Source organism: Hesperophylax consimilis, chromosome 4 (assembly GCF_061612785.1).
Source record: "Hesperophylax consimilis isolate HC1 chromosome 4, BYU_Hcon_1.0, whole genome shotgun sequence".
Taxonomy (NCBI): domain Eukaryota; kingdom Metazoa; phylum Arthropoda; class Insecta; order Trichoptera; family Limnephilidae; genus Hesperophylax; species Hesperophylax consimilis.
This window is the reverse complement of record NC_142839.1, coordinates 40012044-40027844: the sequence shown is the minus strand read 5'-3', so window position 1 is coordinate 40027844 and position 15801 is coordinate 40012044. Positions and strand designations below refer to the sequence as shown.

The window sequence follows — 15801 nt, the reverse complement described above, 5'->3', positions numbered from 1 at the left end:
GAGCAATCTTCTCCAGCACCGTATATTGTAGGCGTCTATTAGTTTCCTTTCGCTGGCTCTAAGTTTCCGTGTTTCCTTGCACATGTTTTTGTTTTTAAAATACATCGGTAAAACCAGGGACAGAAGCAGAGATATGTACGAATAGTATGAATATATAAAAGCTATACAATAAAAAACGCTATTGCTCAAGTATCTCGTCAGGACGTGTTTCACTATTCCCACAAGAGAACCGGAGCACGAGGATCAAATTCGGTTTACTATCTTTCGCCGTTAGAGAGTTGGAGGTCAATTGGAGGGGAAAAATTGAACCAATTGTTTCGCTTCGTGTCTCATCTAAATATAATACATCAATGCCCGGACTTATCTTATTCGGTGGTCTTTGTTTGTCTCTGTCATCCCATATCTATCGCATTTTCTTCGTTTGCATCAAATCATCCGATTTCAAATAACAGAAGCCAACACTGGTTTTGACATATTGAAAACATGACATTTCAGCATTACAAAGCAAATCTTCAATCTGTTAAATCAGTCTTTGAAATGATTATTCATTCGTATGGGTTATAATCGAAAATAATGACGTAATCGATAATTTCCGAGATTATACCCAGCATGTATCTTTAGGTTCTTAGAATCGTCACATGTTCCCACAGCCAATACTTTATTTTGATGATTACAACTTACAACTACTGCCAACAGTGGCTTCTGAGAATTTATTAAAATTATTTTGATTTGTTTTGGCGGTATAAAACAAATGATAAAATTACATAACATTCATCAACAAATTAACAATCCGAAAAAAATATAAAACCATCATCAACAAATTAACAATATAAAAATATTTACAAAACAGTCCTCAGCAAATTAACAATCCAAAAAAATTCTAAAACAGTCATCAACAAATTACCAACCAAATATAAGATAGTCATCAACAAATTAACAATCTGAAAAAAGTATAGAAAGTATCTAAAAAAATTTCGAGCTAGTTTGGAACACCCGCCCGCAATCCCAGCTTACCCTGCAAATAATGCTCAAAGCAACTGGTTGCATAACGATGTTTATCAATTCCGTTTAAATTTAGTCTCGCGATTCTATTCGACAATGTATTTTATGTTTTTTTTTTGTTTCATTCTTCAGCTTCCTAACAAAAACAAAATTATTATTAAATTAATTGAAAGAAATATAATACATATTTCACTTTCTGAACTTTAAAAAATCTAAACATTATTTATCTTACATAAGTATATTTTAATTTTGCTCACTAATCTTAAGAGCATACAGTTTTTTTCTGAAACATTAATTCTATTTACTGTTGTCAAGCTATCGTTAAGGAGATTGCATGTGTGTACACTGTACACTCTCATGACCTATGTTCCTTTTACCATATTACTTTTACTGAATTTAAGTACAGTTTATTATTTTGTTGTCTGTAGTGTTGATGTATTTGTGATGTTTTTATAAATGTTGTATTTATTTATTTATTTATTCAAAAAATAGTTTTAACATAAAAAACATACTCTGCACATCTCACTAGGGCATTCCTGTATGAAGATGTGCAGCTTTACAATTACATCATTGAAAAAATACATAAATTATTAAACTTAATATAATAATAACATTAAATTTAAACACAAAAAATAAAAGTTAATGACACGGTTGTGTCAAGACCGGTAGACAAAAATAAATTAAATTTTAGTAATAAATGTACGAAAAATAAAACAAAATGTCAACAAAAGAAGCATTGGGCAGTATGTTTATATTAAGTTGTATAAATGTGTTTACTTGTGTGTATAAATCCATTTTGGATTTTGTGGATTGATAAACATATGTTATATTCGTATAGTTTTCTGATTTTCAGTATATTTGTTTCATTGTATACTTTTTTTAGTGGGTAGTTTTTATTATCCATCCAGTACCTACACTAACCACACAAGCAAGGGTCTCTTTAAAATCTTTTACATATTTACATGTACCTACCATTTAAAGTAAGTAATTACTTATTAACTCATTGTTTTTTTCAAACTCACTCGCCTAACGATTATTATTTTATAAATACTTATTTAAGGAAGATTATTTTACACTGCTAGAAAGCAGTATTGCTATGAATTTTAATGGGGAAACCTACACAAAAGCTATATAACAAACATAATATCTCAAGCCGAGCTTAAAAATTAACTGAAATACCGGCTCATAGTCTTTCCACTGAGATATCTGTTGTAACTTCTCTTTCTGTTACATTTTTCTTCGTTGGTGAGATTATAAGATAGAGGAGCTCTCAGCGGCAAAGTCATAGTACAGTACATGGTTTGCCTTATTGTGAAGTGTAAAGTAAGAGTTTGAGTGAATTACATACTGTAAATGTGTAATTATATTGTCATTTTTCTTAAATACTTCACCTAGAACCTGTACGGGAGTGGAGTTCAGGTGTTTATACTAAAAAAATTTAGGTGATGTTTTTTCCAAAGTAAATTATAATCAAAGTAAATCTCATGCTAAATTAATATTTAAATTCCAGGTCCACATCTCTCTGCTATCAGATGGCAATGGGGACTGGAGCCGTGCTCGGTATGTGAGGCTGCGACTCCTGGGAGCTCAGGGGGCAGGGCGGGCTGACCGGCGCTACTACACTGTGCGAGACATCACCATCGGGGGAAGGTGCGCTTGCTCGGGGCACGCGCACAGCTGCAGGCATAATGTGGCACACGGGGTAAGATTACCCCTTTATTTCATCGACCTCTTGAAAAACAAGGTTACATCTGACAGAGCAACTTTATACAAAATTAAACTCTAAACTAGACTTCCCTAAAGCCCATTATAGAATATCATATCTATGTCAGAATGAATCCTTTTTTTTCTAAAAGGTCTTCATGTGAAGCCTCGTACAGATATTAGCAACACAACATGCAATGCAACTAAGGTTGCAACAAATGAATAAACTAATTTCAATAAATACTAAGATAATTTGTTGGAACCTTTGTTACATTGTATGTTGTGTTGCTAACATCTGTACGCAGCATAAAAGTGAAATTAATTAATTTATTTATTTTCATTTATACAGCACATCACGTACGAATAACATAAGTACAACAACATAAAGAAAATAATAAGTATGTATAAATGAAAAAGTAAAAATTATACAAATTAATTTATACCCATACTATCAAAAATACTGATTTCAGTTGCTGTCTTTCCTATGTAACTCTGCTTCAATGAACTCTAGAACTCAAGTTTACTTTGAAAAAGTGTCTTTGACTGATTATGTGAAGAATTCAGATAAGCGCTAATGTTGCTACCTATACTATAAAAAAATTTAATATAAAATTATTTGAATTGTCATTTTCAAAACGGCAACTGCATTGTCGAGAATTCCGGCTATCGTGTTATTTTTCATGGGTCTGCGTTAGTAAATTATATTTGAACCTCGTTTCAGAGTGGTATTCAATTCAATTCAATTCAATTTATTTATTAATTGTATAACTTTACAAAATTGTCCATTTTAATGCGTTTTTAAATACATTTGTTAAGGAAAATTCTTAAATAAATATAGACAGTGGGTATATGAACTATACTAGTAATAATAGATCTTAGGCAGCTTCATTGATGCTAAAAATATTGATATCCGAATTGATTCTGTTCAACATCAAGATTGCTCTCCCTACCGGCATGTCCATTGGCAAGTTATAATAATAATAATAATAACATAGCATGTATATAGCGCAGTTTATATAACAAACTTTAAAATAGTAATTTAGTGTTAGTGGTCATGCTCTTAAAATTATTCCTACAGTGCGCCTTACCCAATACAGATCAAATAATATAACACAAAATGTACAGTTCATATAAAGCGACCACAAAACAATGAATAACAATAACAGTGCTATAATAGCACCGGACAAAACAAGAACATTAAAACTAAAACATAATATAAAATAGGAGGCAGTTTGTGTTCAGAAATGAGAATATTCTGAGTAGACATTTAAAAAGGTATCATAAGGAGGCAACCGAAACCAAGCAATTGGTTAAAAGTAAAAAAAATAAAAGTCTATGCTGTCGGTGGGTGACGGAGCGGTAACATAGAAATGAATGATAAGCAATTTTTCAATAATCCACGAATTAGTCTGAAGAAATGTGTACATTCCTCCTGACCCGTAGATGGTTCATTCCGAGCATACCGAAAAGAAAGTTGGTAGGATAGAGCCACCGGTAGTACCAGTAGTAGCATACTCTCTCATGTATAGAAATCTCAGTAATTTCTTCTGAACTTTGAGAGAATACTTTACCTGATATGGACCCCAAATTACCAACCCACTTTCAAGTCTACTCCTTATTAAGGAATTGAATAAAACTATGAGATCCCGGGTATCTCTAAAATTCCTTGCAGTGCGTAGAACAATGCCCAGCATTCTCGATTAAGTGCTACAAGCTATCTCAATATGAGCATAAAATGTCAGCCTATTGTCAAACATGATTTCAAGATCCTTCATGGTTGAGACACGTTTTAAACTTCGGGCGTCCATTGTATACCGGTATACCAGGTATGACTCGCACTAGTGAATGACAAAATTAAACATTATATACTCTTAGCAACAACCCGGTGACATATTACTATTTAGAATCGAGACAATGCTTGAAATGTCTTTAAATGTGTTTAATCAGTAGATCTAAATAACCAGGTGCTTTTTAAACTTCTCCTTACCACATCTCCTTCCTCTCCTCACTTAATTCATCCTTATTGCCTTTTAAACTTCTTCTTACCACATCTCCTTCTTCTGCTCGCTTAATTCATCCTTATTGGCTTTTAAACTTCTTCTTACCATATCTCCTTCTTCTGCTCGCTTAATTCATCCTTCTTGGCTTTTAAACTTCTTCTTACATCTCATGTCCTTCCTCTCCTCACTTAATTCATCCTTATTGCCTTTTAAACTTCTTATTACCACATCTCCTTCTTCTGCTCGCTTAATTCATTCTTATTGAATTTCGGTTGGGATTCTTGGGTTTTAATCAAAATTTAAAATCTATTGTAAAAATCCTCACATGTTCTTCTCACCCTTGAGCAGAAGATTTTATTTGGGAAAGCATACGTTGTTATTTATTATACACACTTTGACGTATCCAATGTTTGCATGGATGCGTTAACCAGTGAAGTTTTCGCTGATAATAAATGATCTATTCATAAGAAACACTAATAAAAATATACTGTAAATATATGCTTCTGAAAACTATTGCATTAAGGTGACCATCATCCGAAGGGATAATTGAACCATCCTGCAAGAAACTCGATAGACAACGGTGGAACTTATTGACAGCTGACTCTATAAATGGAGTTAAATATATCAATAATACAGATACAGTATACTTGAACAATCGAATCAGCTCATTGATAGCTGCTTTCAAGTTACATATTATGTAATAAGTACTACTTTTGGTTTTTTTTAAATATTCTACATATATAATAATATATTATCATATGTATTGAGGCCCCTAGAATCAAAAACGGCAATGTTGATTACATTACAACAATTCATGCTACCTTCCGCAATATTCTTTTATGTTTCTGAATGGTTTAAGTATTTGTGTTAATTATTCCAGCATCCCGAGTGCGAATGCATCCATCATACGTGCGGGCCGAATTGTGACCACTGCTGCCCGCTGTTCAATCAGCTACCGTTCTTCCCGGGCTCGAGCTCCGAGGCCAACGTGTGCCAGCCGTGTCAGTGCTACGGGCACGCCACGGAGTGCGTCTTCAACGCTGAAGTCAACAGCTTGGCCAAGAGCGTGGATACTCATGGGCGATACAAAGGTGGCGGTGTGTGTGTCAACTGTCAGGTGAGCATAACAAGCCAAATGCTTAAAGTAAATACATACAAAGGTTGTATAAATAAATGCCAATCGGAAGAAAGTCAGGAAAAGTAAAAAAGTGTTTAAATTTAAAAATTTTCATTGTAGGTATTTATCAAAAATACTGATTTCTAGAGGAAAACATAGCACGATCAAGTCTAAAAATCTATTTATAAAAAGTTTTTTTCAGAAGTGATCACATTTCTATTACTTACCTCAGTTTACTCTAGTACACTTTATTATGCGTAATTGAGCTGTTTCATATTATTAACATTATGAGTATCTTTGTTAGTCAGTTTTGTATTAGTGATCGACGAACCAGTGGAAGCAATATGTTAGCCATAAATTGATAATAGTTTACCTAGTCTATAGTTAGTAATAAGATGGATCATTGTAGAAATGTATTATGACGGCCGGCATAGTCCAGTGGTAACGCATTGGACTGCCATTCCGAAGGTCGCGGGTTCTAACCCGACGTGCGCAAATAAATTTTATTTGATTAATTTGTGTTATTTCACAATTAATTAATTAAAATAATATATAGTATATTTGCGGCACGTTCCAGAGTGGAAGATACTACCAGTATCGCCCTGGTGTAAGACCACCATTCAGAATTGAAACGTTGCTCCAAATGGCTTTAGCCGTGTTTAGTGACTAGATCTGAATAGCCAGGTACTTCCCCACCTTCCTCTTTCCCTTCCCCACTTACCTTCAGCCTCACAACATCCCCCAATTGGGGATGCCATAGTCTCACTGGCTCCAGACGGGAGCAGTTGGGACTCTTGTGAGGGATTCACTATAAAAAAAAAAAAAAATGTATTTGTACAGTGCCTTTGAGGTGATTTTACACAAAAACGCGCTATACAAATCATCCAAATGTAATTATTATTATCTATGTAGAATTGTGGAAGAAGAGAAGAGTGTATTTCAGGATATAGTTTGTGACATACATTTTTTGTATCTAACTTAGTCAATAATCATATTTTATATTTTTCTTTCCAGAAACACACAACCGGAATAAATTGTGAACAATGTGATTTCGGATATTATCGTCCATTTGGAATCTTGCCTGATGATGAAAAACCGTGCCACAAATGTGAATGTGATTTCTATGGATCAACAGGTAAATAATTCAGCTAAGATGTTTATAAGATTTACAATATTTACATCATCATAAAAACATTCCCTTCTTTCAGGAAATTGCAAGTATGATGATTTGGATGTGGGGCTAGAATGTGAATGCAAGGAGGGGTACTCGGGGTACAAATGCGACCAGTGCTCAGCGGGGTATAAAGGTTACCCCGAGTGCCAACTGTGCCCCTGTAACCGGGCGGGAACTTTATCTATGACTGATTGTTCTGGAGTCTGCCACTGCAAAGTAAGTCACACAAATATACTATCTTTTTCTCAAGGTTTGATCACACAGAGCGATTTCAACGCCACTTTTTGAATATTATCGTTAAAATCACTTTGTGTGACAAGGTATTTGCTGCATGCTAACTCAATTAGCAGTTTTTAAACATTAGCGCCGTTTGTTTAGAACATGTTCAATTCTGATATTGTGATTTTGGCAATCAATTTATTTATTTATTTATTAAGACATGGACAGTACGATAAGATACAGTTAAGGATATTTTTCATTATTACATATTTGTAGTACCCATTATGTCCATAAAATATCTTTACGTAATTTTGCCTGAGATTGTTCTGAAAACTCAAGTAATTATTTTAAGTTGCTGGACTTTGCCGTTATGCAGCGCTGCTTTCACCTCATCTGAAATTTCGCCTCATCTCAATAAAAAATAATTACTCAATTCATTGTTATTGAAAAAAATAATAATTTAATTTGTCTTTGTTATGCTTTGTTTTATTTTTCAGTTAAATGTCGAAGGCCAGTTTTGTGACACTTGCAGAGACGGATACTTTTCTTTAGACCCAAATAATCCAGATGGCTGCATTCCTTGCTATTGTTCTGGAGTCAGTGATGCTTGTCAAATTACATACATCGAAAACCATGTAGTGAGTACTAACATCTTCATAATATTCAGCTCTTTATTGCCTGACCGATTCTATTCCTATTTTACTGATCATAATATAATATTTATTTCAGTTTCAAACATTATCAGAGTGGACAGTAACGGATATGAGTGTAACAAACTCAGTCATCCCTACTCTCGATTCTGATACTGGCTGGCTCACTGTCGGAAACTACGAACTTCCCGGAATAGAATCTTATTACTGGAACGCTCCAGATCTATACTTGGGAAACAAACTTAAAGCTTATGGCTCCAGACTTATTTTCCAAGTGGGATGGGTTGTGATGAGAGGAGACACAAGTGGAAAACCAACAACGGGTCCCAACGTTATCATAATTGGACACAACGGAATGAAGATAGCATTTGACGACATAGCGTTCCCTCAAATAGGCGACGAATTGGAAATTATGGTACCACTGCGGGAAAATTTTTGGTATCACATCCCGCCTACAGTCAGAGACATTGTAACAAGACTGCGAAGAACAGAATACAAAGGAGAGCTGGTTACAAGATCACAGTTTATGAGTGTAATGGCAAATATAAAACACATTCTGTTACGGGCAAAATTTCACACTGACCAAGTAGAAGGAAGTCTTGAAGAAGTTTTAATATTAATAGGAGACGGGAAATCAGAAATGAGTGTTTCTTACGTAGAGAAATGCTCTTGCCCTCCGGGTTACACTGGTTTATCTTGCGAACTCTGCTCTTTTGGTTACGTACGAGTTTTCACAAATACCAGCACACATATCGAGCAGTTTGAGTGCCTCAAGTGTGATTGTAATGGACATGCTGAGACCTGCGATCTCAGTACGGGTAAATGTTCATCCTGTGAACACAACACAATGGGAGTGAAGTGTGAGAGGTGTGTCAGTGGTTACTATGGGAACCCACTTCTGGGCAATGTGAATGACTGCAAAAGATGTTCCTGCCCTCTGTTGGAAGATAGCAACAACTTCAGCCCGAGCTGTGCTTTAGATGGAACCCATGGAGATAAGTATTTCTGTACTCAATGTCCTGAGGGTTACACAGGGGATCACTGTGAAGTGTAAGCATAATTATTCTATTAATTTCTTCAATATCCCATCTACTAACCTCATGATTATGTCCTAATAATTTTTGTCTTCAACGATGTGTATGTGTAGATATAGTAATAAAATATTCTACGTTCTAAGTAAATAAATATTTGGCTCTCGAAAAGACAAGTGTCATTTCCTCCTTAGTAGGAATATCATTTCATTTCATTGCCTGCAAATCAGCCTTTTATTAATTTATTTATTACATCACTTACAAATTTATACACTCACACACTTACGCGTGGGTTTAAGACACAGTCTCGGTAAAAGTAATCGATTGAAAAGGATCTTATAATGGTAAAACTACTCTACCAACTACTCATTAGAAGTTGTCTGTTCTGATATTGGTAAATGGAAACAAAAATGCTTTAAAAATTAACAAATATGAGAACAAGATTCACCAAAAAACGTAAGAAAAAAAAGGTGAAAAGCATGCAAAACAAGCAAAAATATTATTAAATAACAGGGCGACCAAAACTATATAAATTTTGCATTAGATTTGCTTTAAAAACGTTAATTATACATTACCATACTAAACGCAACTTTGATCATGCATACCTACATTACATACTCACTTCTTTGCTAAAACTTGACAAATAAAATTTAAAAACATCATTGTGCTTTCTTTGATTTATATTTTATAACCCAAGCAGTAGATATACAGGTACATAGGTAGTCTAGGTCTGTCATTTTCATTCTTTTACATGACTGAGTGGTTTATTTATGCTGACAACTGACAATGACAGCAAAGGCTATCGAAATTAAAGTTAAATTAATTTAAAGTACTTGTACATAATTCATATTTCTTTCAGTTGTGATTATGGATTCTTTGGGGAACCATCGATGCCTGGATCTAGATGTGAAGAATGTTCTTGCAATGGTGCTCCGTGTGATAATACAACCGGACAATGTCTCTCCTGCCCAGGAAATACTCAAGGTTTCAAATGTGACAGGTACGAAAATAATAACAGTCTATATATGTATATTACTATCCAATTATTTTTTAAACATTATTTCATCCTTATAAACGAAAATAAAAATCGAATTTTCGTTTTAATGGCATCTATTGTCAAAAGTCAACACTTAAATCAAATAAAGTTTATACTTTCTACCGATAGATGTCTCTAGTCTACATATTTAAATGTTTTTATTCTTACCAATTTTTATATTTTGAACATTTAAAAATATTGTTTTCATAATTTTAGTTGCAAAGAGAACCACTATGGAATAGCTTCGGAAAAGGACTGCAAGCCCTGCGACTGTGACAAAATTGGGTCTGAAAGTTCTTACTGTGATCCTAACAATGGACATTGCATTTGCAAGAAACGTTATACAGGACGATCATGTAATACATGCCAGGTAATATTAAAATTTATAATAAAAATGGAGCAGATCAACAAATGTATGTATGCAGATGACCAAAGGCAGATTTGATAAAATAACAAACTTATTTTTGCAGCCTTTCCGCAATATATCCATAATAGCCATGCAATCGGCTGCACATATTACCTCATACTTCTAGTACAATCGGGAAACAGGTGAATTAACATCACATAGAGAACCCAAATTTTTTTATTCGATTGTGCATTAAAAAAAGACATTAAATAGCTAGCGAGTGATTTTTTTTAATTTCCAGTAATTCCGACTTCGGACACAATTTACTCGAAAACGAAAGCTCATATCAAAAAGATGTTTAACAAGCAAAATCGCTCCAAATGTGATACACCAGTTTCCCACTTGTACTTCGAGTTTCGGGATACCGGGCATTTCTGCCACATAAATATAATGCAACAAAGCATACTATATAATTTTAATTTTTCTTATTTTAATTAAATTAATTTAAAGGTAGATCTTTGAGTTAAGAGTTGCAGGTTTGTTTTCTCCAGCAATGCAAAAAACCTTACATTATTATCATGAATAAAAAAATATGTGGGTATCATAATTGTGCATATAATATCACATAGTTTGCAAATCTCTGTGTTGTAATGTCAAGAAAGTCTACAGTTGTCTTTCAAATAGGCAAATAGAGTTAAATTGCATGAAAATAATTTGGGTGGTGAACGAAGTAAAAAGTGAAAAATGAAGAGTTTTCCCAAATTAATATTTTGATTCTGTTCCACAGGAGGGTTACGGCAACGTAACAGCGGGTTGCCTCCCTTGTTCTTGCAGCAAGGGAGCCTCCTCCGAGGTGTGTGACCCCATCAGTGGCCACTGCGACTGCCTGCCCGGGGTGGAGGGCTTCCGCTGCGAGGAGTGCCAGTACCTGCACTACGGTTTCTCCTCCAAAGGCTGCACGGGTAAGTGCTTTCATTCTAAATCAATATGATATTGTTGATTTTTAACCTTTGGAATGCCGAGCTCACACAACCGAGTACCAGAGTATATGTTATGAACATGCGCTAAAGTTAAATGATAAACATAATGTTGTAATATGTTCATAAATCTGTATAGGTATCCATCACAATTAATGAAAATAAATATAGTAAAGAAGACCGTTGCAAGGTCGATGATGCTCTTCCACAATGGCCGCGCACTTGTTCACAGATAAGATAAATATTTTGGCACGTCAAAACAATAGGATAAAATAATTTTAGGATATATTATTATTATTTCCTTACCAAGCGAGTAAAACATATTTTACTCTGCTGGAAGCATTTTTTAAGTACAAAATCTCACAACAGGAAAGCATGTTTTTACCTTGCGACGTGCAAGGTTGGTGTTCAATGGAAAAAAATTTACATTGGAGACAGGCAATTCCGGAGCTCAAGCGGTTAAATCATAAAATAAATAACAGCACAAGAAGTGCCTCGTGGGCGTGTTTTGTGATCTAAATATAAGCCCAATCAGTGGCTCATTTGTTTCCATTCAAATTCATCGGGAAGCCACTTCTAATTGTCATTTTATGGGTTAAACAGGTGTACATACATTGCCTTACTTACTAGATTCTTGAGCGCGGCTTAAGGTCGTTATAACCATACCTATTTTGTGGTAATCATACAAGTTTTAAGCTATTCCAACCTTATGCGCCCTGTAATATTTACACCGCGATTATAAGTATGGGGAATTAAGACTGCATTTGAGGTCAACGACTAACGGCTGCTTTTGCTTTGTTTGGTGGAGTTTAAAGTGAGATTCTGAGGTTATTCAGCCAGTCAACGGCATCGAGTGTCACTTGGTTCAACAAACTTGGGAACTTTTGGAGGGGACATTCTTCTAAAATGTGTTCTGTAATTCTAACAATTCTTTTTTTCATCATTTTATGTCATTGTGGCCATTATGACTACTACATAATACTCCGTATGATAACCAGACCACATCTGTCCATCTTGCGATTGAAAAGGGTTTGGTTGTTGCTATGGCCGCAGTGTAGGTTTTAGCACTTGTGTCAACATTAGTACCTCTGTGATTGAATTTATTTTTTATTGATTAACAAATACCTTCCTAACTTTGTTTCATTCCCTTTATTGTCAGGGGGTTATTGTTGCCAAGAGGGAGCCTAACCAAAGCTTTGTATTATGATCGGCATTCTTGTATATTTTTTTAAATCAAATTTTTTTAATCATTTACTATGATTTTTTAAATGATAAACTAATTTTTATAAGACAAGGTTTTTTTACGCATAGCACAAAGGATATCAAATTATTATAAGCAATAATTACTCACATGAAATATTCATACAAATTGAAAATATCTCCTGAGTAAAAATAAATGCCGCCGACGGGAATGAAACCAGCACCTTCTGATTGCCGGTCAGGTGCTCAGAACCACTAAGCTACGTCGGCTTATTCCCAACCCACCAAATAATTCAATATGTACTAGCACTTCATTCAACAATTAATTAATTAATTCAGTTGAGAAGATTTGTGAAGCTGAAATTTATTAAAAACAAAAAAATTACCTCAAAAGATGAAATTTACCTTACGAATGTTACTAAGCTTGAAAAATTATGACATCTGTCAAAAATTTAAACAAAAGAAATTCACATTTCAAATAAATATTTTTTTAGGTAATAAATTTAAGGGCAAACTTCGGTTTATGGGCGAAATTCCTAAAAAATAAAACTAGTTATTTTTATACTAACTTTGGGCCGGGGAATCCGAATCTGGAAGAATTAGGTTGCGGCAAGCAATATTAACTGAATTACACGACTTTAAAATTTCGACGCACAAACAATTTAACTGGCCATTTTGAACGCTTTCTGACAATAAAACTAGTTATCTTTATACATCTTTATACTAACTTTGGGCCGGGGAATCCGAATCCGAAAGAATTAGGTTGGGGCAAGCAATATAAACTGAAATACACGACTTAAAAATTTTCGATGCAGAACAAAATACAATACCCCATTTTCGACACGTTGTTGACAATAAAATCCATAGAAAAATAACCGTGTAATAAGTCGTGTATTTCAGTTTATATTGCTTGCCCCAACCTAATTCTTCCAGATTCGGATTCCCCGGCCCAAAGTTAGTATAAAAATAACTAGTTTTATTTTTTAGGAATTTCGCCCATAAACCGAATTTTTTCCAAATTTAATATCGGTTCCTACTTTATCGCTTGTATGATTTATGCTTATCAGTTCCATTTTTTTATTTATCGTTTTTATTAAAAATTTGATGAACTTGAATAATTTTATGCATTACCCTGGAACACGCATACACTTCATGCATGCACCCATGCACAGGCAACCAAAATTAGAATATTTAACAATATCGTTTTAATTTCTTCTGCTTACAAAAATCCTTAACGTTCAGATCGGTGGTGTATGAAAAAAATACAATTTACGAAACTTGTTTGTAAAACACGAATGAGAAATCTGTAAGGTTTTTATGAAAGTGGGTCCTTGAGAGCGCAATGCCGTGTTTGCCAGAGTATTTCTGAAGATTTCACGAAAAAAAAAATCATGAAGTTCCACCTGTTATGGCCATCCTATGTACAAATTTATTCAATGTAAAAAGCTTATTAAGCTCAGCCAATGTTTCTCGGTATTTTATTATCCATACCAAAATTATTTTCATAGTAATATATTTGTATTATCTACTACATCTGTCGACAGCGTTTCGTGTAATTTCTTGTAAAACATTAATTTATAAACCAATGCTCTTTACCACAGCTGTAAGTCCATCAAACCATCATCACACTGTGGTCGTTACATAAAAAAGTATATGTTATCATGTTGTATGCTTAACAGTCAGTTATCAGTGTTTTGTTCCTTAAAACATTAAATTTACTGCAAGAATTTATCGGACAAAACTCAGCAATGCCGTTAGAATGAAATACATCGTTTTTTTTTTAAATTATGATTACAGTTACGAGTGTTGACTTGTCCCTTGTTACATTGCCCATATAGGGTATTTAATTGTTTTTACTACTAAAAGCAGAAGACAATACTTGTTAGTTTTTTCAAGCAGTATAACTTGTTACTTTGTTATAAATTGTTTACTTTGTATGGTCAAATGCTTAGAAGTAGTGACTAACGATAATGATTCATTCAGTCTACTTTCATCCTTCCTAAGCCAGTTCCATCCCTCACTGCCATACATCAGGGTATGTGCCAGCACTCCATTATGGACTAATAGCTTCGCTTCTTTGGACAATTTTTTGTTGGCACCAACCGCGTTCAGTCCTCCATTAATGGAGTTTCCTTCATTTACCCTTCTTTCAATATCTCTGTTAGCATTCCCATCTCTCGTAAACATACTTCCCAAAATTAATTATGATATGATATAATTATTTTTATTATTTTCTGATGATTCAAGCATTTTCAGGCCAATTTAGCTGGCAAATTTTTGTGTGGCCCCGGGTGTTTACTTGCGCGCCTTTGACATACCCACGGGCCACAATTCTTTTGTGTGGAACGAATCTCCATTCAAATGATTGTAATGTAAAGATCGTGAGTTGATACTTGAATACACCAATAAATCCCGCGTGTTGAACCAAAACACCTGCCATAAACTATTCTCGTATAGCCAAGGTCAACATCAAATTGTATAGATTACGGATTCTCGTCACAGAACTAAACACAGCCATGTATGGGACATTGTCTATAACATTTCTTATCATCCATCTCACAGCGGCGCCACCATACAAACTCACAAATGCCTTCTAAGAATTTAGACCAAGCGACATCCGCGTTGTATGCTGTGTTACTAGGATTACGAAGAATTCGCTGGATTTAATATTAAAAAAGGATACAAGTGTTGACTAATAACGAAGATAAAATTAAAGGTTAATCTTATCTTACTCGTAGAAAACACGAGCATTATGCTATAATGTGTTTAGTCTGTTCACCGGGAAGAAGTCCTTTGAAAACAAACATAATTTATATAATATGTAGATATCTATTACTTATATACTTAGACAAAAAGGATTTATACACAAATAATTTTGGTGTCCGGAAACTAGCCGTAGTTAGGTGCAAGTGGGTAGCTGGTTAATCTACGTCATATTTAGAGTCGATTATGTGATATAAATGTTGGAATTTTTTAGATCATATTTAAAAAAATAATTGGACGCTATGGGTTTAATATCAGCTGTTTATTGAATTTTAACTTTTCAAAATTTTTTTAACCCTTTTGTTGCCGAAATAGGGAAAAATTTTAAAAATCTGAATGCCCATACAATTTTTGTACTTTTATTTTTATGTCTTATCTTATTAGAGGTAAAGTCAGAAGGAGGAAATCAACAATTATTTTTCATATGTTTTCAACACGTGTAAAAACTAATTAAATAATGTAAACGGTTGATTTCTCGAAAATGAATAGTTCAATTCAAATAGTTTTGGACAAAGTCGAACCATCTTCAGGACAGTACCTATAACAACAACTAATACAATAGCTTTGCCTGCGAATAGCGTA

The 15801-nt window shown here is 34.2% G+C and overlaps 1 protein-coding gene across 1 annotated transcript in view; it reads left to right on the top strand.

Moving 5' to 3' along the window:
• wb (wing blister) overlaps positions 1 to 15801 on the top strand; it is a 393659-nt gene that overhangs the window by 159015 nt on the left and 218843 nt on the right. The window contains exons 4-12 of the mRNA XM_089631097.1: positions 2513 to 2704; positions 5587 to 5823; positions 6838 to 6958; positions 7032 to 7213; positions 7714 to 7854; positions 7946 to 8916; positions 9757 to 9897; positions 10150 to 10303; positions 11067 to 11241. Of these exons, the coding sequence (XP_089487223.1) occupies positions 2513 to 2704; positions 5587 to 5823; positions 6838 to 6958; positions 7032 to 7213; positions 7714 to 7854; positions 7946 to 8916; positions 9757 to 9897; positions 10150 to 10303; positions 11067 to 11241 (2314 nt within the window). The remainder of the gene's footprint in view (positions 1 to 2512; positions 2705 to 5586; positions 5824 to 6837; positions 6959 to 7031; positions 7214 to 7713; positions 7855 to 7945; positions 8917 to 9756; positions 9898 to 10149; positions 10304 to 11066; positions 11242 to 15801) is intronic.